The sequence below is a fragment of the Trachemys scripta genome, chromosome 2, assembly GCF_013100865.1.
Source record: "Trachemys scripta elegans isolate TJP31775 chromosome 2, CAS_Tse_1.0, whole genome shotgun sequence".
NCBI lineage: Eukaryota > Metazoa > Chordata > Testudines > Emydidae > Trachemys > Trachemys scripta.
The window spans coordinates 32,540,812-32,563,980 of NC_048299.1; the positions used below are offsets into that span (position 1 = coordinate 32,540,812).

The window sequence follows — 23,169 nt, forward strand, 5'->3', positions numbered from 1 at the left end:
TCCAGCTATTCGGCGGCAATTCGGCGGACAGTCCCTCACTCCCACTTGGGAGCGAAGGACCATCCGTCGAATTGCCGCCACAGATCGCAATCGCGGCTTTTTTTTTTTTTTTTGGCTGCTGGGGGTGGCCAACACCCTGGAGCTAGCCCTGCATATACCCCACCCCAACACCTTACTTCAAAAAAACGTGGTTCAATTCTTGATTTTGTTCGGCTGCTTTTCTGGGTCAGTGGGTTTGATTTTATTTTTTCAATTTGAACAACGTCCTAGATTCCTAGAGATGGGTGTTACAGAACATAATTGAGGATTATGCAGCAGATTAGTACATGATGAAGAAAAATGTAGTGCCAAGAACTGAATGCATAATTTTCTAGCAATCAATTTTTATGGTGTGCATTGCTTCAGAAATTGAGCTGTGCATGTGCCACAGTTCTTTATTATTTAATAACAAGTGTTTGGACACAGTAGATTTTACAGAGTTCCTTATTTCTGCATTTGTATGTTGCATTATTTCACCATGCAGGAAAGTATTTTTTGTCCAAGGAGTCATTTGAAGGCCAAGGGATAATTTTGTATTCTTGTTGACAGACACACATGTACACCACCACATCTAGTATCAAACTCATTGTTTGAGACTTGGGCCTAAACTTTGAAACAATGCCTCCAGCGCTGTGGGTGCAAGTATCCTCACCTGCAATTGCACCCATTCAGAAGCCTACCTGCACTTCTAGACAATATCGCTGTGCTGTCTGAAGGGGTACAGTTGCACCCACATTTAACTGTAGACTCAAAACTGTATCTGCAGTTGTGAAGGTCAGGATCATGCTCTGGTAAAAACCAAGGCCCAAATCTGTTGGCAGCTTATAACCCTAAAGGCCTGCTGGCTTGGGACCAAAGTAGGAAAATAACTTGATGTTTGTAAATAGTCCCTTTGGCTTTGGTTGAATTATGAATCAGGTTAATTGTTTGCTTTATGGCCCCTATTCTGCAAACAAAACCTGTTTCATCCAGGAAGATTCTGCCACATTTTTTGAAAGCTGGCTACCTAAAATTACTCTCCTAAATCCAGCATAAAGAGTGTGATTTTTTTTCTCTTTTCTCTTCTCCCCTAAAACCCACCAGCAGTTCCCATTGACTTCAGTGAGACTTGTGTGTCCTCAAGAGTTCTGAAAGTCAGATGACATATTTACATGCAGATTTGTCCTAGAAATCAACAAAGGCCAAAATGTGTCATGGATCTGCTATGTCTTGTTTCTCTTTTGGTAACATTTCCCAGTTAAAGGAGGAACATGTTATGGTTATACCAGAAAATGTAACCGAACTCCACCTTCATGTGCAAGCAGCTAATTGGAGACTACTGCCACCAGGCAGCACAGAAAGCAATTGAAGAACCCATGTAACCCATGTAACCACATCTTCCTCCTCAATCAGCGTTTTGCACAGCAGCTTTGTGGGAGAACAAGGCTTGTTCAAGACGGTTTATTTTTTCCGGGAGCCCCCTGGAGCAACACTTATTTTAAAAAAAGTGACCTTCAAATGCACAGTGTCAAACAGGCAAGCCTAAAAGCACCTACAGCCGCACTTCGCCCTACGCTCCTGCCATGGCCACAGCAACGATCAAACAATGAACATTCAAAACTGAGCTATTTTCTGCTAGAAACAAAATGGAACTCAGACTCAGGATTCCCAGAAGTAGGAAAGACTAGACTGGCTACTAGCTGCCTGAGCACATGGCTAATCTGTAGTTCATAGTCCAGGGCTAGATTAAGGTAAATACGTGGGTCTAGGGCAGTGGTGGGTAACCTGCGGCCCGCAGGCTACATGCGGCCCATCAGGGTAATCCGTTGTCAGGCACCAGACAGTTTATTTACATTTGCATGGCCGCCACAGCTCCCAGTGGCTGTGGTTTGCTGTTCCAGGCCAATGGGAACTGCAGGAAGCAGCACAGGCCACAAGGACATGCTGGCTGCCGCTTCCTGGCCAGGAACAGCGAACTGCGGCCAGGAACAGTGAACCACAGCCACTGGGAGCTGCGGGCAGCCATGCAAATGTAAACAAACTGTCTGGTGGCCCACCAGTGGATTACCCTGATGAGCCGCGTGCAGCCTGTGGGCTGCAGGTTGCCAACTACTGGTCTAGGGCCACAGCTCCTGGAATCCCATGATTATATTGGCATCTCTGCTTTCATTTGGAAATAAATTATTTCTAGCCCTCTTGGTTGTAAAAAAAAGCCTTGAAAATGTGTCCTGAGCTTAGCTGGTGCAGTGATGCCTGCCTAAGTCTGTAGATAGCCTGAAACAACAGCTCTGATGAGGTGAAGTACCATGGTGCCATGCAATCATGGCTCTGCTGCATTGGTATTGGCAGGAGCCCCTGCACACAAATGGGGAAACTTTGAAAAGCATGCAGGGAATATAGCAGAACAAGTCCCATTACGACTTTGCTTGGCTGGGTGGGGTTCCCCTTCAGGTAGGATGGACTGTAGTCCACACAAAGTTAGATTGTTGGGTAAACTGAAGCTTCCTCCTTCCTGGACCAACACAGAGCTGTAGGAGGACCCCACTAACCCAGGAAAAGGCTCTAGTGTGGGGGCCTTTGCCACTATCAGCTCAGTAGGGAAGGGGCCATAGGAAACCCTGATGTGTGGTTAGGGCCCTGGATTGTCACAACCTGGCCCTGGTGTAGCTACCAATGCGCAGATTTGGAATGACTGCTGATGGCTTTAATGAGACCACAAAGGTCCTCTGACTATGCGTGATTTACATTAGAGCATCTGGCATTTATTTAGGAAAAACAGACCACCCTGTGCCTACAGTCAGTGGTAGAGAGAGAATTTCAGTAATGACAACCAGGTGGCATCACGAATAAGGCTGCTTTTTGTCAGTGCAGGAGTGTTTTGCCACCCAATCCTATGCTATACAGATGTATCATTTCATCTTTCCCTTGCCAACATGGATTTCATTTATTATGGTTCACCTCTTGTATGTCCCTTCTATTCCTGAAATCTGACAGTATCTGACCTTTATTATCCTTCAATGGATTAGGCCCAGGGGAGGAGACTGCATACTGCACTTGCTACATCTGTATCACTGTGTGGTCTACCATTGATCAGAATCCCATTCATCATGTGCTAAGGGACCACATGTGTCCACAAGAGGTCATTCCAAGTCCAATAGTCAAAGGTCATATTAAAAGACAAACTGTTTCCCTTCTGCAAAGACCCTGGGGAGAAGTGTTTCAGGGTTGGGAGAGTCAGGCCATTAATGTGAATGCTGCCTGGATTTGCTGGAGACCTCCCTCCATATACACACAAACCTCCCAAGCATGAATATTTCTCTTATTTGCAAAGGAGGATATGTCTGTCTGTGGTAGGGAACTGAGACTCCTTAACAGATGGAGTGATTCTCTGGGAATACAACACAAGAACAACAACTTTGAAAGTAGTATTAAAAGCAAATGAATCATGTATTTGCACTTGCATTTGAATGGCTGCTTGTTTGTTTAAGGATCTTTGCTTCCGAAGAGGGAGATTATCAGATTCTTGGGCCTAACTTCCTGGGATGAATTCTCCGCTGTGCCCAGAGAGAGCTCAAGAACAGAGGCTGCTAGGGAGCCAAGTGGGGCTCCCTGATTCTGCTGTGCCTGGCTTTGGAGCTATCTAATGCTGTGGGGTGGGGGCATTAACATGTGCCACTAGTGTAACTTCCCTAAGGGACGTTGTGCCAGTGGAAAATGGGGTGTGTCCGGAGCTTCACTGTGCCATGTCCCCTCCCTCTCTCCCCATGCTGGGCAGTGCAGTGACAGAGTTAGCAGAGATAGCGGTTACACTGGCTCCGCCTTCTTCATACCAGCGGAAACTCCTCCTACACACGAGGAATTCTCAAAGGGGTTCTCTGGCCAGCTTAGGTTCACCATGTGCTTTGTATTTATGGTCTTCGAAGTCACAGGAGCGGTGCAGAACATGCCGGTTTAGGGATATTATGTGTTCTCTGGCGGTGCTGGCGGTGGGGGGGGGGGAGGAAGAGGAGGGAACTGCACTATCACCATTTTCTCTCTAGTGTATAAGCAGTATGAGCTTCAGCTACATAGAAGATGATGCTGAATAGCGTCAGGCACACCAATAGTGCTATGGAAACAGACTGAACTTTGAATATGGCAGAAACAATATCCCTGGCTCTTGTGCTCTAATTCCCTGAAGTCTGCATGCCAGGTTCTTGGTATTTGTAAATAGATTTTGTTACAAGCAATAATCTTTCTATAGATAATGCCTTTCATCCATTTTTCACCCACCACAGAAGCGCAACTCCATCTAGAGTGCAATGTGGCAGCTACTTGTCGATACAAAGAAATGAACAGGTTGCATGAGTGTCTTTCCTGTTATAATATATAAATTTTTGCTTAAACTATGTTAAAGAGTATTACAGTTGCAAAGTGAAGCTCTCAAAAGTCAGGAAATGTCACTGCTAAGGGTGCCTGAATGACTTTAGTTCAGGCCCCTTGTGCAGGGGAACAGTTATTGATTACAGTATATTTCCAGAGGATCCCTGCAGCCACCAGTGCACAGAATGGATGGGGTGCAGTAGCTCAATGAATGGACCTATACCTCATTAACTCCCCATCATCCAAACTGTCAACTGAATGAGGCAAGGATTCTCTGAATCACTGCGTGAGTTTCCTGCAAAATAAATAAATAAAATAAAATAAAATAGAAAATGGTCATAATTACAGACTGTATCATAATGCATGTACATAAGGGGACAGAGTTACGGTATTCAGGTAACATTAACGTTGCCCCCCCCCAACTTTCAGATTCTGCTTTTTGAAGCCTTTGTGTTCATGTAATACAGTAGTTATTTTTGATATAACAGCCCAGTCCCCACCCTCCATCAAAGAAAGATAAAAGAAATCAATTCTGTCATATAGAATGCTGTATCCTGCACAAGATGCCCACTCAGTGAAGCAAGGCCACATCAGTCTATACATCACTGAACACAGGAGGGAATGAGGCAAAGTTCCAAAAGGTCTGTGCTCCCGGAAGTTCTTCTACACACACCGGCATATGAACTGACAAATTGCCCTCCACTCTCATAGCCATGCAAATGCATAGCCAAGATAGTGATGAGAAATCAGAAATTACCTATGTGCAGTGCCAACAGAAAGTTAAGCAATCTTTGTTGGCTTTAAAAAAATGCAAGGGAGAGCACAAGATAGCCTTTAAACCATTACAAAATCAACCAAATCTAAATGGATTTTCCCCAGTCCACAAAATGGTGTACGGCTAACGTAGGGATTAGTTCTATACCAAATGAGAAGTCTATCAAAATCAGAGACATTAGAGCTGTTCAAAAAAAAGACTAACATTATTTTTAATATTAACAAAAGTGGCTTTTGTTTTTTGTCTTTGATAGCACAAAATCTTACTCACTTGAAAATGGCTGGACTGTTTTGGTCAGAATTTCCAAAATGCAGGGCCAGACTAAGAGATGGACAAAGTCCCTTTTAGAATGAGCTACTTATATAACATAAAGGCAAATTAAACTATCGCACAAAATGAATTAAAATAAATCTGTGTTCAGCAACTCCCTGCTACTGTATCTGGTCTGTATGTTCAAGTCATATTGACAGTATGCTAAAGCAATTATGCGCTGTAGTGCAGATGGTGTTTTTCATAATTCTATATCAGACTGTATCTGCACAGCCCTATCACTTCAAAGATCACGAACACGAATCTGGAGGAGCCGTCAGCAGCTAAAATCAAAGCTAAGTCGGGGCCAAGAAACTAATCTTCAAACTTGGCTTCCATCAAATTGTTTAATAAAGTTACTGTAGCCCATCTTCTATATTCTAGGATAGACTCTCCTCCACTTCTGTTAGCGAATGGAAGAACAGGTGGTAAGTGAGAAAGATTCATAAATATGAAATTCCTCTAAGAAAAAAGCAGCAATAGGAATGCAAGTGCCTAAAAATAGTATGTAAATGAAACAATTAAATTGTATAAAGTCTGTTCTTGTTTTATGATCCCAGGAAAATAAGCATTTGTTTGAGGGACACTGTCAATTTAAAAATCATGCTCCCGTCTAAAACATTCTTACCTGCTATTGGGACATATAACAACTAACAGCAGGTACCAGGCAAAAACACTTCTCTATTTTCTGTTTGCTTGTGCATTTGACTGCACTCAGTGTATAGTCAATTTCACTCGTTTGTGTGGGTCTTTCACATGGCAGCGGAGGAGAGAAAAACAAATTTAAAAAATAGGAATCAGATTATAAAGCCACAGGCATTAGCAGAGGGACAGGTGTAGTACCTGCCTGAAACTATTAAACTTTAATGAACTAAATTTGAAGTTCAGTGTCCCTTAAGTGGACTTTCGCCTGCTACAGTCACACCACCTTCTCTGGACATAGATATTCATGCATGGAATTCTTCATGGTTATTAAGTTATTTGGAATTCTTACACCACCTCTTAATTTTACTTTTAGTTTTAGCATCGCTGTTCAAGTTTAACCCCTAATATATCATCCTTTGGACAGAAACAGGAGTCCATACATTCAGGATACAGGCACCAGCTCATAGGGCTCTCATAGGTATAGCTGTCTCCACTAGCTTATCAGTGGTAGTAGAACAGAAGCATAGAGCACAGGCCGGCTCCAGGCACCAGCTCAGCAAGTAGGTGCTTGGCGCGGCCAAGGGGAAGGGGCGGCACGTCAGGTTCTCCCGCAGCACTTTGGCAGCGGGTCCCCTGCTCAGAGGGAAGGATCTGCTGCCGAAGAAGAAAGCAGCACGGTGGAGCTATCGCCAAATTGCCACTGATCGCGACTTTTTTTTTTTTTTTTTTTTTTTTTTTAACGCCTCTTGGGGCGGCAATAACCCAGGAGCCGGTCCTGATAGAGCAACTACTATTTGAAGCGCATTGTGTAAATACTTTCAATTAGTTTTACAAAACCAAAAGGGAATGTGCACAATGTGATCCACAGGGCCGGATTCTTTCTCATTTACAGCAGTGCAAATCAGGAGATCAAAACAGGTAGAAGAGAAGAATCAAGACCAGAGACTGTTTCAAAACCAAGAGATTAACATTTGGGTTTGTGAGTTTAACATCAGCTGCCCTGGGGGAATGATCTAACCCAAATGTATGAAACAAAAGCATTTCCAGGAGGGTTTTTTTCCTCCCATATTACTGTCTTCCTCAGGTAATTATTATTCTCTAGGCTCTTTGAATTTTAGTGTCAATGCCAGCTAGCTTTTTTTTTTTTTTTTTTTTTTAAAAACACACTATTTTCCCCCAGAAGGTCAGCCTAGCATCATTGCAGCTGCATTACAGAGTGATTTCAGTCTTTCAGATGTTAAGGTCTTCTTCTTTGTGTGCATGCAACCCAATATGTGTTAATGTTCCAGCCTTTAGTCAAGGGCTTCTGACCTTCCATCTCAATAACTGAGTCACTGCTGCAGTTTCATGGAGCAGCCTCTTAATGTGATTTCCATTGCACAATAAATTATATCACAAATGGGTGAACGTGATGATGTGCACGTCCTCAGGAAAGAGTGGAGATCTGAAGATGAAAGCCCTATTTTGTAAGTGTTTTAAAAAGTATATTATAGAAACAAAGCTATGGATAAATGCTGGAAAGGACTTATATTGTATGACTCACTAACTTTTGTCAATGGCTGCTAGCATTAGCTGGATAGCATGTAGGTGGCAAAAGTGTAAGGGATAACATCCTTCCCCCCAAATATATAATAACCCAATTAATCTTTAGATGAAGGCATGTTTAATAGTTTAGAAGCATGTTTAATAAGTTATTGTAAGTGCTTACATAACCTGCATGTGAACTGTGTCATGTTCCTCTCTAGTGGCTATCACAGAGGATAACAGCCTACTACTAGTACCAGCTAATGGAGCTTCTCCTTTACCTCAAGTTGCAGAGGTCCATGCTGCAGTGCTGATGGTCTTGTGTTCAAACACTGTTTCTGATTTGCAATCATCTTTACATCTGAGCCCTGTGTTTACACAATAGCTTTCACCATTGCTCCCCCCAGTGGGGCTACATAAGTGGGGAATTGAAGGTCTCATTTTTAGCAATGTAGACAAGGCCTATGAATATACTACAGAGGAAAAGCTCTCTCTTGTGTTTTTTTTCCTGGTTACTGAAACCACAGATTTATTTTTTCTCATTTAGAACTGGCAGAACTAAAGCCAATAAAACCTCTAGCAGGCATAGCGTAAACTAATCCATATAATTTTAAAGTATTTTGCCAATATCACATTACCTTACCTGGGGATTTTTGAACACAGCATATTTTTCATTTTTTTCCAAAAACAGAACCTTATTTTCACTGTCCCGGGTCCAGTCTGATAAGATTTCGATAACATTTTCATGGTCTTCAAAAAACCTTTCTACAGGGACAAGAAAGGTCAGTGTAAGATAAACACACACTCCAGAGGCAGCAGACAGAAAGTCCTGTCTCAGAATATAACCATTATCTGATGTCCCTTCAAGTTCAGAGAAGGGAGCTGAGCCTCATGAAAATGGTGGGGAATGAAAGGGCAAGGCAACTCTGTAGTATGTAGCTGTGACATCCTATTGGTGCTAGCTCTATGTGTAGGATACAGCACATGTGTTAGGGGGCACGGCTAGCCAGGTGGGGGATGTAGTCAGTACAGCTGCTCTGTGTAGTGTGTTTTATAATGAAGCTAGCTGTGAAACTGAACATAGATTAATGGCTGCAGAGCCAGCATTAACTTGTCATGCCCTGCACAAGCCTTTTATCCTTGTTTCCAAAGCTCTGATTGCTGATGTTGTCTTTCTACATCTCTGAACGGACACTGCAAGGAATGGTGCAAATGCTTTGCCACTGGAAGCGCACGGGCACCCTTGTCCCTGAGCAGCTAAGTAAGGGTGCAGCACACCTCTGCAGGTTTCCCCAAGAGCACTCTTGCTCTACTTTCAACAGCCATTGGTGACCACACTCTTCAGACAACTTGGACTGCACTGATGTGGGAGGAGATGAGGAAGCACAGTCTGATGGCCTTTTCTAGTGTTTCATACCCTTCTGAGACTCCCTCAAATGGAAGGGTACTATATAGTCCATCAACACTCAGTTCTGACGATTTAACAACTGTGTGCTTTCAAATGTGACAGAGGCTCAGCTGGGGAGCCTGTCTCAATGTACTCAGCTGTTCCTCAGCAACACAAAGCTCTGTAATACTTTTACTAAAACCACTGATAATATTAACCACTGTATAATTACAGGTAAGGAATAGAAGGGTAAATTGTGCCCTAAAAGCTATTAATGTAACTTGGAAATAACTTTCAAAACAGTGGCCCTAACAGTAATCCCAGTCACAATGGCAGTACAGAAGAATACAGTTAACTCTAAACGCGGGTAAAAGTTCTTTATGTGGTTAAATTGCTCTGTTGCAAAATACAGCCCAATGTTGTACCACACTAAAGCCCCAGAAAACCTTCATGACATTTTTCAATATGTAATTTATCTGAAAGAATAGATATTTGATTTACATAACCACATAACGTGTATGATAAAAACATATGTACAGTACTCTACCAAAGATGTTCTGATACAGAAATAGCTTGGACTTTTTTCAGAATATCTACTCACTAATCTGAAACATTGGCTTCTTGGGCTTGCTACTCAAAGAAATATTAAAAATGGATATACTAGAACTCTCATGCAGGGAAATGACGTAGAAGAGTATAGTTTCTTTGTACAAATGTTAAGATTAGAGCTGGCCAAAACATGGGAATTCCAGTTCATGGGAAATTTCAGGGCAAAATAAAATAAATAATTTTTTTTTTAATTTCCCATGAAACAGAAATCCTGAAAAAAAACTGCTTTGTTCCCTGAGAATCTGACAGCTGCTGAATGAAAATAGGAGTGTGAAAATTCCCAGAATGTCATTGTCACTCAGCAGCTGCCAGGTCTCCCAGGGCTGCCCCACCATGCAGACTGCTCTGGGTTGGGTACCCCCCAGCTTCCCAGACTCCCAGTCTTGTTGGGCTGGCATCCTGGGAAGCCAGCTGGGTCAGGAGTCTTGAGCCCTGGAGTCCCTGATCCCAGGCAGTCCACAGGGCAGGGATGCTCCAGAGCTGCAGACCGTGGGAACCTGTCCCCAGCCTATCTGTGGAGCTGTAAGCTGAGCCTCAGTTGGAGCCAGGGTTCATCCCAGGGCTGGCTTCTGGCTCCACAACAGGGATCCTAGCCTGGCACGGCAGGGCCGCCCCAGAGCCATGGACCCTGGAAGACTGGGCTCGTTGGAAGCTGTGCAAGCTGGCAGGTTGTGGGAACCTGCCTGGTTCACTGAGAGTTTACCGAACTCAAGATGTTTCTGTGAAGCATTTTGGGTTCAATGAAGTGTCATTTTCTGATGGAAGTCTGTTGTAGTCCAGTAAGTCTGTTTAATAAGAATGTTAATGGTGCTATTATAATCCTGTGACCAAATGTACAAGGAGGAATAAACAGCAGACTGCATTTTAAAACATTTGAAGAGAATTAACGAAATCTTTCTGCCACAGTATTTTTCACACCAGCGGAAACAGAAGACCTCGTGACACATACTGCTCCACCCTACCCAAAATACCTTTCTACAAATGAATAAACTTTATATCCAGCTCATTTGGTCCAGAAGATAGGGCAGGGCAGTGAGATTTAGGAGACTTCAACACTATTCCTGCCTCCGCCACTGACCTGCTGTATGACCTTGGGCAAGTCATTTCCCTGCCAGTTTCTGTCCTTCTACTTAGATTGTAAGATCTTAAGTGCCAAAAATGATGGGGCTCTAAATACAGCTGGAACTTCTGATTGCTACGATACAACAAATAATTTCTATTTCTTTAAAATGTCTGAACACCAACCCCAATTTCTTCCCCTGTGATTTCCCCTATATCCTCTGCCTCTGGCTGTAAGACAGGGGATTCAAAATGGCATTTCAGATCATATAAAACACACACAGGTAAATGCCATGGTCCAATGGTTACAGTGGTTCAGGAAAGAATTTGGCCCTATGCTATCCAGTGTTCAGGGATTTCTATCCAGGTTAGACCAGACCAGAGAGAGCAACTTCCCAAAGCAAGGAAACACTCTAAAATTATTCAAAGTGATGTCTGTGCCATTTCTTGCACCATTTCCAGTCTCTCTTTAGTTCAGATAAGCAGGTACAGGAGATGGTGGCAATATTGCTTCATGTATCATCTTAATGGGGTAGAAAGAGTAGATAGGCAATTACTGTATCTGCCACTCCCATCAGTAGATGAATATCTCCATGTTCAGAGGCATCCAGACTCTTTTCTAACCATTCACCACATCTGATTTATATTGTAGAAGGATAATTATTCCTGGGACTTTTTGGTCATGAGCTTGATGTTACCTTTCTTAGCACGTTTTCAAATCTGCATTGGGATATTATGGCCAGGTGAGTTTATACATTTACTGTTCTAAGGGCCATTTTCAGTTTGCAATTTCTCCAGACCAGTGCCGCACAGGGAGAAGGTCATGGCAGTATTTCTTTCTTCATTAATATATTTTGAACATGGCCCAGAGACAGACATTTGTGATAGTCCAGAGGGAAAGAACCTTCCATCCCATTCAGGCCTCGAGGCCTCTTTGAAACCACATTGATCAAATTGTACCAAACAGCATGTGAATTCTTACCCAGCTGTCCCCTAGGGGCTCAGAAACCAGCCGTAGCAGGCATGTTACTCCTTGGGTCATGAGGCACCACCAGCTGAGTGGCAGCCCTACTGAAGAAGAGGAGCACTATAGCGTACATGACCTGTATGTAAAAAGCAGCCACAGGTGAAGCACACCAGAAATGACTGACATGCTGCTCAGAAATGTTTGCTTAATTACAGCACTAGTTGGCCCAAGCAAGATCACTCTGGCCAATAGCACTCCACCACTGTACTCTCTCTTCTAAGACTTTAGCTGGGGTTTTTTGTATAATCATTCAACTGGTTCATTTTGTGTGTGTGTAAAATTTGAATAATGAAAACGGCCATTAACAGGGAGTCTCCATGGTCTGCTGCCCTGAGGGGTGGGAGATACATTCCCCCAGAGTGACAGAGGCTCAGTACATCACCACACCACAAAGTTCCACCTACAGGGTGGACTGGTACTTTCTGCATCACTTTGACAGCAGGCAGTGCTCACATCCCTACAATTCAGACAGACTGCTTCAACAGTGATGCCTCCAACACAGAAAGAGCCCATAAATGGATACTCAGGCAGGAAAAACTCAGAAGTATAGTCTCACTTTTAATAATTATCAGTATCGTAGAACAAACATACTATACGCTCAGAGAGCCTCTCTGCCCTATGAAACTTACCAATTTGTAGTTCTGGGTATATTTCATACAGACACCAATCCACATTGCAGTCACAGTGGGTCTTCTCAAAGAGGTTGTCTAAAACATCTCGTGCCACCTGTCGTTCATCCACCATCAGGGACTTACTACTGTTATCATTCATGTGCACCTTGACGACAAGCTGAGTACAGAGTCATATAGAGTCAGTTAATTTCAGCAGAGAATAAAAAGTTAGGCTGGTCAAGAATCTGCTAAAACAGATAAGAAAGATTAAGGCTGAAGGTTATTACTGATTCAAAGGCACCACATACTACACTGAACTAGGAGAATAATATATCTTGGGAGCGTTTACATTCTGTTGGCGCCAAAGAAAAAGATCTGTTGTAAAAAAAGAAAATTAAACTTTGTATTGGGTGTAATTCAAGGAAAGGTGAAATAGTTCACAGAGAGATCGCAGAATTTCAACTCTGCCTCTCTGAAGTCTAGTAGATGTACAATGAAGGAAAATGCTAGGCAGAGTAGCCAAGTACAAAGTGCTCTTAATGAAGGCTAGAAAGAAATGGTTACTTACGGAACTGTCGTTCTTTGAGATACGATGAAGATGTGTATTCCACTTGGGTGTGGATTTGGCTAGTAGTACCTATAGAGGAGCGGTGTTCATGCCGCATTGCCATAGTCCATTCCCTGGCTATGAAAGGTTGTACTGCCTCGACCCCCGTCAATTCCTTCGCACTAAACACACACAGAGGATGGAGGGTGGACTGTGGAATACACATCTGCACCGCATCTTGAAGAATCAGGTTCAGTAAGTAACCATTGCTTTTTCTTTAAGAAGATGCAGCCATGTATTCCACTTAGGTGACTCACAAGCAGTACCCACCCCAGGAGACAGGGCTCAGAGTCTACCCAAACAAGGATGCCCTACCAAAACTTGCATCCACCGTGGAAGATGCGGTAATGACATACTGGTTCATAAATGTATGTATGGACAACCACGTAGCCGCCCTACCAATGTCCAGTAGTGAGAGGTTACTTAGGAACGCTACTGCTGTTGCTCGCGCTCTAATAGAATGAGCTTGCACCTGCTGGGAGGGGAAGGGGGGGCGTAGCCAAAGCTATCTCATATGCAGTCTTGATACAGGATTTCATCCATTTAAAGATCGTCTGTGAAGAGAGTACTTGACATGGTCATATGATCTGCATATGAGGCAAAGAGAGGCAAAGCACGAAACGGTTTAGTCCTGTCCAGATAGAAGGCTAGAAATCTTTCTACCCATCAGATCCATTTATTCAGTGTCCTTACCCTTGGTAGTGCACTTAAACCTGCCCTGCTGGGCTCTATTGTTCACTGAGGTTACAACTAGAGAATTTGGGGATGGATGGGAATAAAGCTCTCAGATCCCTGCACTAGAATGAAGGAGCACTTCTCCATGCACTTCGCTGCAAGTGGTACCAAAGCCAGTGTGCTCCAGCAGGCTCAAGGAGCACAGCCATCAGAGACCAAGATGTAGGCAGTCGGGCCTAGTAGTCAGAGCAGGAGTCAGGTCTAGTGGGCAGAGCAGGCATCCAGGTTAGGGAACGAAGACAAGGGTCAGCACCAGAGTCAACTGCCAGTTACCAGAGCCATTGGGGTAAAGCCAGTGTCACGGTCAGAAGTCAGAAGCCAGGATCAGAGCCAGGACTGGTAGCTGAAGATCGGAGGTGAGGCGTAAGGGCAGGAGGAGAGATAAGGATCAAGCACAGAACAGGAGCATGGTGGAAACAGGAGTGAAGGCGGCGGTAAGGAGGGAGCCAGGAGCACAGCAGGAACCAGGAACAGGGTTGGGTGCAAGAGGCAGGCAGAAGCAGGGTCCAATGCAGCCACAACAGGAAAGCACCTGTTCTTCCTCCTGGCTTAAATAGCATAGTTGGACCAATCAGCTGAGCCGGGCGATCCTCCAATCAGAACTCCCATGGGTGGTGCCTTGGCTGGGGCTACAGCCCTATCAGTTCTCAGCCCACCAGGTTCCAGTAGCCATTGGGTGAAGGCCAGGATGTGGCAGCTGTCTGGAGACTCCCAGGCCTGAGTTCAAGACCCAGGACATTACATCATCATTAATAGGGAGGGCAACACCCCCAGTGGCAGATGGCTGCAGGATATCCAGTAATTTGTGGGTGTTCTTGTGCAGGAACTCTGCTTGGATACCTAGAGAAAAATCCACGTGCCACAAAAAGTCCTGGTATGCCCTGAAATCCTCCAGAACCAAAGGGGAGGAAGAGCCAGGCAGCGCCGAATCATCAGGGGATAAAGACGAAGCAGTTAATTGTGCCGGAGCCAGATTTTGCTCTTTGACTGACTGACCTGGACAGGATGACTCTGGAGGTGCTGCAAGGGGAAGGCTCCCCAGTGTCTGGGCCTGAATCAGATCAATGGTCACCACCACAGATGTGCCCGGAGATCTCGGCTTAGACAGTGAGACGAGGAGCATCCCATGGAGGCCACTAGTAAGGATAGGGCATTGGTGACCACTAGGAGCCAAGTCAAGGGCTCCCACCCTGACCGAGAGACGAGCGCCAATCCTGGTACCCATAGCACTCCATGAATGGCCCCGATGCAGGTCAAGTGATGGAGAATGAGAGAAGAACGGCATCCAGGTTGGGATCTAAGAGTCCCAGGCTTCAGAGGGTAAAGGTGGAGCTAGCCCCGAGGTTGCGACCAACTGTTCTGACTTGTCCATAGCCCAGAATGACGAGGGAGTTGGTGCCAATGGAGGAAATGGTACTGGTGGCATCGAGTACACCTTCGTTGTTTCTGGTACCGCACCAGCGTTGATCCCAAAGTGTAAGGGACTGGGGCGTAAGCAGTATTGCCTACTGGTCACAACTGGGCTGATGTCTGCCCACCAAGGACAGTAGTTGCCAAGCAGGAGTTTGAGGAATCGCATGAGTCAGAGTCAGGCTGGAGTCGAAGACCGGAGATCAAACAAAGTCTGGTGTTTCAGCAAATTGCAGTCTGTGTGATTGCCCAGACAACTTCCTCGGGCAACCGTTGGGGTTAAAGAGGGTGTTTGGCCAATCAGAGGGCTGCTGGTCACAACTGGGCTGAGGTCTGCCCACCAAGGACAGTAGCTGCCGAGCAGGAGTTTGAGGAAGTGACAGAGTACTGTCACTTTGGGTCTCTTGGGCAGCACTTCCTGCAGGACCTACTCTCCACAGTGCTCCCTGGCTGTGACTCTGCATGGCCTCCCAGTGGGAATATCAGCTGTTCCAGACTCTAGTCCCCAGATCCTTACACCAAGTCAGCAGTGGTACCGAAGTAATTGGTGGTGCCACAGTAACATTGGCAGCGCTAGTTGCAGGGATGCTGAAGACTTTTCCAGTGCCCTGAGCCTGGCACCAGCCCCACTTCCACTCACTGTGGAAGGTAAACATCCGGTTAGAGTGCCAACACTCACAGGTTCAGGAGCCTGTCCAGCCACCAGGGCTATAAAACACAAAGTCTTGGAAAAGTCCTGGACCCAGGGCAAGACCCAGGACAGAAAGGCAGAAAAGGTCTGTTGTCACCTCAAATGCCACCAGTGCGGAATCAACCGGCGCCGGCATTGCCCTCATCGGCACCAAACTCAATGGATGCCCCAGGGTCGGAACCAGAATCAACAGTACAGGGTTTCTGACCTCCTTATGTGGTACCAGGGAGTAGTTGACCGGGATCTGTTCCATCCCTGTTTGAGCAGGTGCCGCTTCAGACAAAGATCCCTCAGCATCTACGCCTGTTTGGTGAACAATCTGAAAATCGAACACTGCTCCTTGACGTGGGCTTCGCCTAGACATAGCAAATACCACCTGTGGGGATTGTTGTTAGGGATGCCCCCCCCACGTGACAGACCATGTTTAGAGGAACTGAGGAGAATCGGGGCAGCATCACCTCATATAGCCCGAGGAGGGGCTACGACCATGAGATGCATGCATCAGCCCTCTGTGGGCAAAATTCTCTGGCTCTGGCATGCTGGGGTGACACACACCAAACAGGAATACACAGCTCCATCTACTCGAAGAAGAATATTGAATTGGATGTTTTAGTCTTGAATTAGGAAAAGAATGGAAGAACTTTGATATGCCAATCAGCTAACCTGGGTTCATGTGCTGCAATGATGGATACCAGTACAAGACTCTGCAATAGACAGATCATCACTTACAGTGACTGACTGCAGAAACCAAAGAAGTTCATTATCCTCTTGAAGCACTTTTTAAATGACAGAAACAATGTGCATGTTTATTGTGAGGGAGAAAAGATTAAAAAATTGCTAAAATATAAAATACAGAGAACTGCAAATACACAGTAAGAAGAATAGTCAAGTCATCCACTTGCACTGGAAACAGCAGAACAGTTCCCTGCCGGGAACCATACGTTGGAAAATCAGGAGAACTTCTCCCAATGCTGTAGCTTTAGTAAATACTAATTTTAAAATGTTTGCATAAGAGACTCTGCAGAAGAGCAAATCTCTACTAAAGCAGAGGTAATACCACAGAACTAAGAGCAACAAGGAAATGTCCATACAGACTTTTGAAAAGAAGGACCTGGAAAAGAGCTCTGTGTAAGCTTGAAAGCTTGCCTCTTTCACTGACACAAGTTGGTCCAATAAAAGATATTACCTCACCCACCTGGCCTTGGAAAAGAAAAGCACATCAAAAAGCTAAACTGTATGTTTGCTCTGATTTCAAACCCCAAAATGTTTTTTCTAAAATAAAGAGCCCAGCTGTGGTGGAGAATATGAAGAAAGTATGTTGGACATGCATAATCTAAAACATACTTAGGGGAAGTAATATCTGGTTCTAGTTCTTTGACTGTTCACAAATATGCCTGCAGCGTTTTACACCATTTTCACAGCTCTAAGCCACAGGGTGTTTAACAGCCTCTTTTTAGAAATGAAAGAAGATTCTCTCTCTCGAATTTTGTTTTAATTTTCCTTAAACTTCATAGTATGACACTAATTACAGCACAGATGGTATTTAGCAATAGGAAGACCATCACCGTCTAACTTCTAAAATACCCTGACTTTAAATATTTAATATCTTGCAAAAAAACCAAAAGATGCAAAATAAATTGTTTGCCCAACCAGACATCACTTATTATGCAGGTAAAAGGGATAAGATGGGCTAGGATGAACCTTTTAATGAGGAAATCTCTGAGAAGATTTCCCTAGGGAGATTTCCCTTAATGACACGTGTCCTCTGGAGAGAGTGTGTGTGTCTCTGTGGGAATTGTTTCAACTTAGACACCCCAAAATTCATAGGAGACCTGCACTATGGGTCCAGAGGCCCTTTGGCTCTGGTCTCTGGCAGCCTCCTCCCCTCATGCCTTACTCAGACTGGATTGTGAGGGTACAACGCTGAACAGTGCAGCTCCTGTTGAGTTCAACTGGAATTCTAGGTGCTCCTGAGGGTCGGCCCCTTGCTGTACTGCCTATACCTCAAAGTGCCTTGAGGAGATTTAGCAATGCAACTCCATTGGTGCGATCTGGCTAAATCCATACACACTGCTTTGGAAAAGTACAGGTTAAAATTTTTTGGTATCAGCTTAGGGTGATTGAATAATATTTGATCATAGATTCCAATTCCTTAAAACAGATTATAAGGATACTGGGCTTTGTCCAGATCTTGGAACTAAGAGTTATAACCTTTCTCAGTTCTGTTAGAGGTAGAGTGATAGAATATTGTTCCTCCAGTACCTGATGTAAACTACGAGTACAAGATAGTGTTAAATGTACATTTTAAAATGTACAAAAAATAAAGGAAGGATATGAAGACTAACATTATAAATAATGTATTACAATGAACTCTGACATACATACATATATACACATATACACTGTGACAGACCCAGACCAGTGGGGTACAGGAGTCTGGTAGAGGGCAAATATACTGGTCACTGGATGAGTAGTTTTCTGTTCCCTGAGTGACCAGAGCAGGGGCTGCACTAGAGTAATCAGGAACCTGCTAGAACCCGTTAAGGCAGGCAGGCTAATTAGGACACATGGAGCCAATTAAGAAGCTGCTAGAATCAATTAAGGCAGGCTAATCAGGGCACCTGGGTTTTAAAAAGGAGATCACTTCAGTTTGTGGTGTGCGTGTGAGGAACTGGGAGCAAGAGGCACAAGGAGCTGAGAGTAAGAGGGTGTGCTGCTGGAGGACTGAGGAGCACAAGCATTATCAAACACCAGGAGGAAGGTCCTGTGATGAGAATAAGGAAGGTGTTTGGAGGAGGCCATGGGGAAGTAGCCCAGGGAGTTGTAGCTGTCATGCAGCTGTTACAGGAGGCACTATAGACAGCTGTAGTCCACAGGGCCCTGGGCTGGAACCCGGAGTAGAGGGTGGGCCCGGGTTCCCCCCAAACCTCCCAATTGACCTGGACTATGGGTTCTTCCAGAGGGGAACGTCTCTGGGCTGTTCCCCAACCCACATGGTGAATCTCTGAGGCAAGAAAATCTGCCAGTAAGTGCAGGACCCACCAAGATAGAGGAGGAACTTTGTCACAACACATTCAGTTGTATATTAAGTTAGAATTTCAATATTTTAAGTCCTACCTTTTTAACCTTCGCTTCCTTCAGTTTTTCCAATGCAAGTTTAATCTTGTCGGTTTTTGCTTGTGTCTCTAGTTCTTCCTGAAATAACAGCAAGATATTCAAAGGCTCTCTGTTAAATAAATGAGCAAAGTGCCATGTTTCTATGCAAATAGCTGTTCATAGTTATTTAGACCTACATCACAAGGCCTATCAAGGGAAACTTTATTGGCACAGGTGCCAGCAACACTAAATCAATGGACACTGATGGCTTAGCCCCTGTTTGCCCAAAACTTAATTCTGATTCACAAGACAAAGGCTCTCTGTTGCCCAGCCATGTATCTTTCACAGGATAGTGAGATGATTTGGGCAATGCCTCACAGATTGCTGTAGAACATGGAGACAGGTCTCCCCTATGCTCACATGGAGATAACTAACATACAATAGATATGGCAGTAAGGTCTGAATTGAACTTGTAAAGGGAAAAAATGATTGCACCTCGGGGGGCAGTCTGGCGGCTGAATGACACAGCATTGTGGACAGTAGCATGGAATAGCAAACTTATTGCCTCTCAATTTATGACTTTTAGGGCTCAGAGAACAAGCATTTCCAGGATCATATTGACCACCTGGTTTGCAACCACATCATGCACAATTTGAATCCCAAGTCACTGTAACAGCTAGAAGTGCCTGTTTTCCTTTGTGGGGGATATAAAGATTATGACTGTTTCTCTCTGACATGGACTTTCCAACAGTTCTCCATGCCTTCGTCACCTCGCGAGTAGATTATTCTAATGTATCTTTATAAGGGGCTACACTTAGGTTGATGACCACCTCTGACTTCTGAGATCATGGCTACTAATGCAACGCTGAGACCTCTGTTTACCTCAAGATCCTCTGACAATTCCCCAAATTCAGGGCTGTCTCTCCTCAGTTTTTCCCCATTCTCCTTGCCCTCAGGGAAGAGTCTCTAGTTTGTACAGTCACTGGTGATATTTTCAAATGACCAGGGAGGAGTATAAAAATATTGCTCAGCCAATCTGCCCTGGAGAAAAATTCCTTCCCAACCCCAAATATGGCGATTAGCTAAACCCTGAGCATGTGGGAAAGAGTCACCAGCCAGACACCCAGGAAAGAATTCTCTGTACTAACTCAGATCTCACCCTATCTAGTGTCCCATCACAGGCCATTGGGCATATTTACTACTAATAGTCAAAGATCAATTAATTGCCAAAATTATGCTATCCCATCATACCATCCCCTCCATAAATTTATCAAGCTTAGTCTTGAAGCCAGATATGTCTTTTGCCTCCACTGCTCCCCTTGGAAGGCTATTCCAGAACTTCACTCCTCTGATGGTTAGAAACCTTTGTCTAATTTCAAGTCTAAACTTCCCGAAGGCCTGTTTATATCCATTTGTTTTTGTGTCCACATTGGTACTGAGCTTAAATAACTCCTCTCCTTCCCTGGTATTTATCCCTCTCACATATTTATAGGGAGCAATCACATCTCCCCTCAGCCTTCTTTTGGTTAGGCTAAACAAGCCAAGTTCTGAGTCTCCTTTCATAAGACAGGTTTTCCATTCCTCGGATCATCCTGGTAGCCCTTCTCTGTACCTGTTCCAGTTTGAATTCATCCTTCTTAAACATGGGAGATGAGAACTGCACACAATATTCCAGATGAAGTCTCACCAGTGCCTTGTATAACAGTACTAACACCTCCTTATGTCTACTGGAAATATCTTGCCTGATGCATCCCAAGACTGCATTAGCTTTTTTCACAGCCATATCACATTGGTGGCTCATAGTCATCTTGTGATCAACCAATACTCCAAGGTCCTTCTCCTTCTCTGTTACTTCCAAGTGATGCGTCCCCAGTTTATAACAAAAATTCTTGTTATTAATCCCTAAATGCATGACCTTGCACTTTTCACTATTAAATTTCATCCTATTACTATTACTCAGAGTCCAGTTTACAAGGTCATCCAGATCTTCTTGTAGGATATCCTGGTCCCTCTCTGTATTGGCAATACCTCTCAGTTTTGTGTCATCCACAAACTTTATTAGCACACTCCCACTTTTTGTGCCAAGGTCAGTAATACAAAGATTAAATAAGATTGGTCCCAAAGCTGATCCCTGAGGAACTTCACTAGTAACCTCCTTCCAGCCTGACAGTTCACCTTTCAGTATGACCCATTGTAGTCTCCCCTTTAACCAGTTCCTTATCCACCTTTCAATTTTCATATTGATCCCCATCTTTTCCAATTTAGCTAATAATTCCCCACGAGGAACCATATCAAATGCCTTACTGAAATTGAGGTAAATTAGATCCACTGCGTTTCCTTTGTCTAAAAAATCTGTTACATTCTCAAAGAAGGAGCTCAGGTTGGTTTGGCACGATCTACCTTTTGTAAAACCATGTTGTATTTTGTCCCCATTACCATTGACCTCAATGTCCTTAATTACTTTCTCCTTCACATTTTTTTCCAAGACCTTGCATACTACAGATGTCAAACTAACAGGCCTGTAGTTATCCAGATCACTTTTTTTCCCTTTCTTAAAAATAGGAACTCTGTTAACAATTTTCCAGTCATACAGTACAACCCCGGAGTTTACAGATTCATTAAATTCTTGCTAATGGGCTTGCAATTTCATGTGCCAGTTCATTTAATATTCTTGGATGAAGATTATCTGGGCCCCCCGATTTAGTTCCATTAAGCTGTTCGAGTTTGGCTTCTATCTCGGATGTGGTAATATCTACCTCCATATCCTCATTCCCATTGACCTAGAAGAGTGGAGGGAGATGGGGCAGAACTGGGATTAGAATGCAGTCCTTTCTCGGTCTCAATCCCGTGTTCTACGGGACAATGTTGCAGTTTTACACAGTTGAGCAGGCCCTCCATAGGGCCAGAGGTCACACTAGCTGCTGAGCACAGGAGCCAAGGCAGTTGCAAGAAGCTGGCCAGAGCTGACAACAAGCCTAGTATTGTACCATTAGTAGCAGCAGCCTGGACTGTAATTAATTAACCTGGGGCGTTCCCAAAAATCTAGGGACCTACACTCAAGATTTTCACAGACCCTAAATGCCAGTCGCAGGTGTCTATAAGGTGGGAGGAGCAGCATGAATACCTTACTCTCTACTAACAAACAAACCAAAAAATCAGTGACAAGCTTCCTCTCCTAGTAATCAGTTTTCATTAATCGATGGCTGTTCAAATCTCTCACCATAAGGGCCAGAAACACTGAGATTCTCCTTTACAAGCCAGAATGCAATCATGGCCACAGGCTTTGGGGTCCCAAAGGCAACCTTTGCCTCTATATAGCAGTTATCAAAACTTTCCTAAACTCTACTAACGTGTATTCAACTATGAACAGTATCACTGGGAGCTATTTCATGCCAAGTTGGAATGGACTATAGCTATTGTTATTGCCTGCTCTATAATGGGCTTCTAACATTCAACAGTTTATGGTTGTTTTACTGCTAACATTTAAGTTAATTCATGGTTATTCTCTCTTGTTCCTACTCAAACAGCCTCTACACAATTACAGCACAAGGTATGGGGATGTTTGGTACAAGATCCCTTCAGTGCTTACCTGAGTGAGTGGTTCAGGAGGAGGCGGTGGTAGTGGGAGGTCGAAAACAGGATCTGGAGGTGGAGGGGGCAAGTCATCTTCAAAACGTCCAGTGGTGGTAACAGGGACATTTGATTTAGAACCATAAGAAGCAGCAGCACAAACACCTGTTGAAGGCTGAGTGACTTCACTTTGTGGGTAGTGAGAAGAAGTTTTCTGTGCTTGTACTGTCTTCTGTTCAACTTCACTTAGGTCTGCTACCAGATCAGCCATTAAAGCATCCAAGTCATTGTCCTCCAGTGCATTTAATGATTCTGTTAAGAAATGCCCCCCCGCCCCCAACCACAAAATACTTTAGAGAGTGGATGACATGAAAAACAGTTTGCACTCAGTTCAGTGAAAACTAAATTGTAGAGGAGGATGCTAATTGTAGAGGTTAAGGGAAAAGGGACAATTTTAAAGAGGGAGATTTTAATTTGGGTTCTACGGAAAAGGTGTTTTTGGGGGATAATTATTAAGCTGATCATGCTCAAGGATAGACTAGAAGGGAACTTTCCTTTCTAAAAGGACTGTATTAGTATTTTAGGCTTTGTCTACACTAGTGCTTTTGTCAGTAAAACTTTTGTTGGTCAGCGGTGTGAAAAAAACACCCCCTTGATCGACATAAGTTTCACCAACAAAAGCACCAGTGTGGACAGCACTATGTCGGCAGGAGATGCTCTCGCACCGATATAGC

General features: G+C 44.1%; 1 protein-coding gene across 3 annotated transcripts in view; it reads right to left on the minus strand.

Moving 5' to 3' along the window:
* The window catches only part of APBB1IP (amyloid beta precursor protein binding family B member 1 interacting protein), a 105,911-nt gene that overhangs the window by 36,139 nt on the left and 46,603 nt on the right, over nt 1–23,169 (minus strand). For all 3 annotated transcript variants that reach the window (XM_034760218.1, XM_034760217.1, XM_034760215.1), the window contains 4 exons: nt 22,455–22,747; nt 18,887–18,964; nt 12,345–12,504; nt 8,277–8,398 (listed from right to left, as the gene is read on the minus strand). In XM_034760218.1, the coding sequence (XP_034616109.1) occupies nt 8,277–8,398; nt 12,345–12,504; nt 18,887–18,964; nt 22,455–22,747 (653 nt within the window). The remainder of the gene's footprint in view (nt 1–8,276; nt 8,399–12,344; nt 12,505–18,886; nt 18,965–22,454; nt 22,748–23,169) is intronic.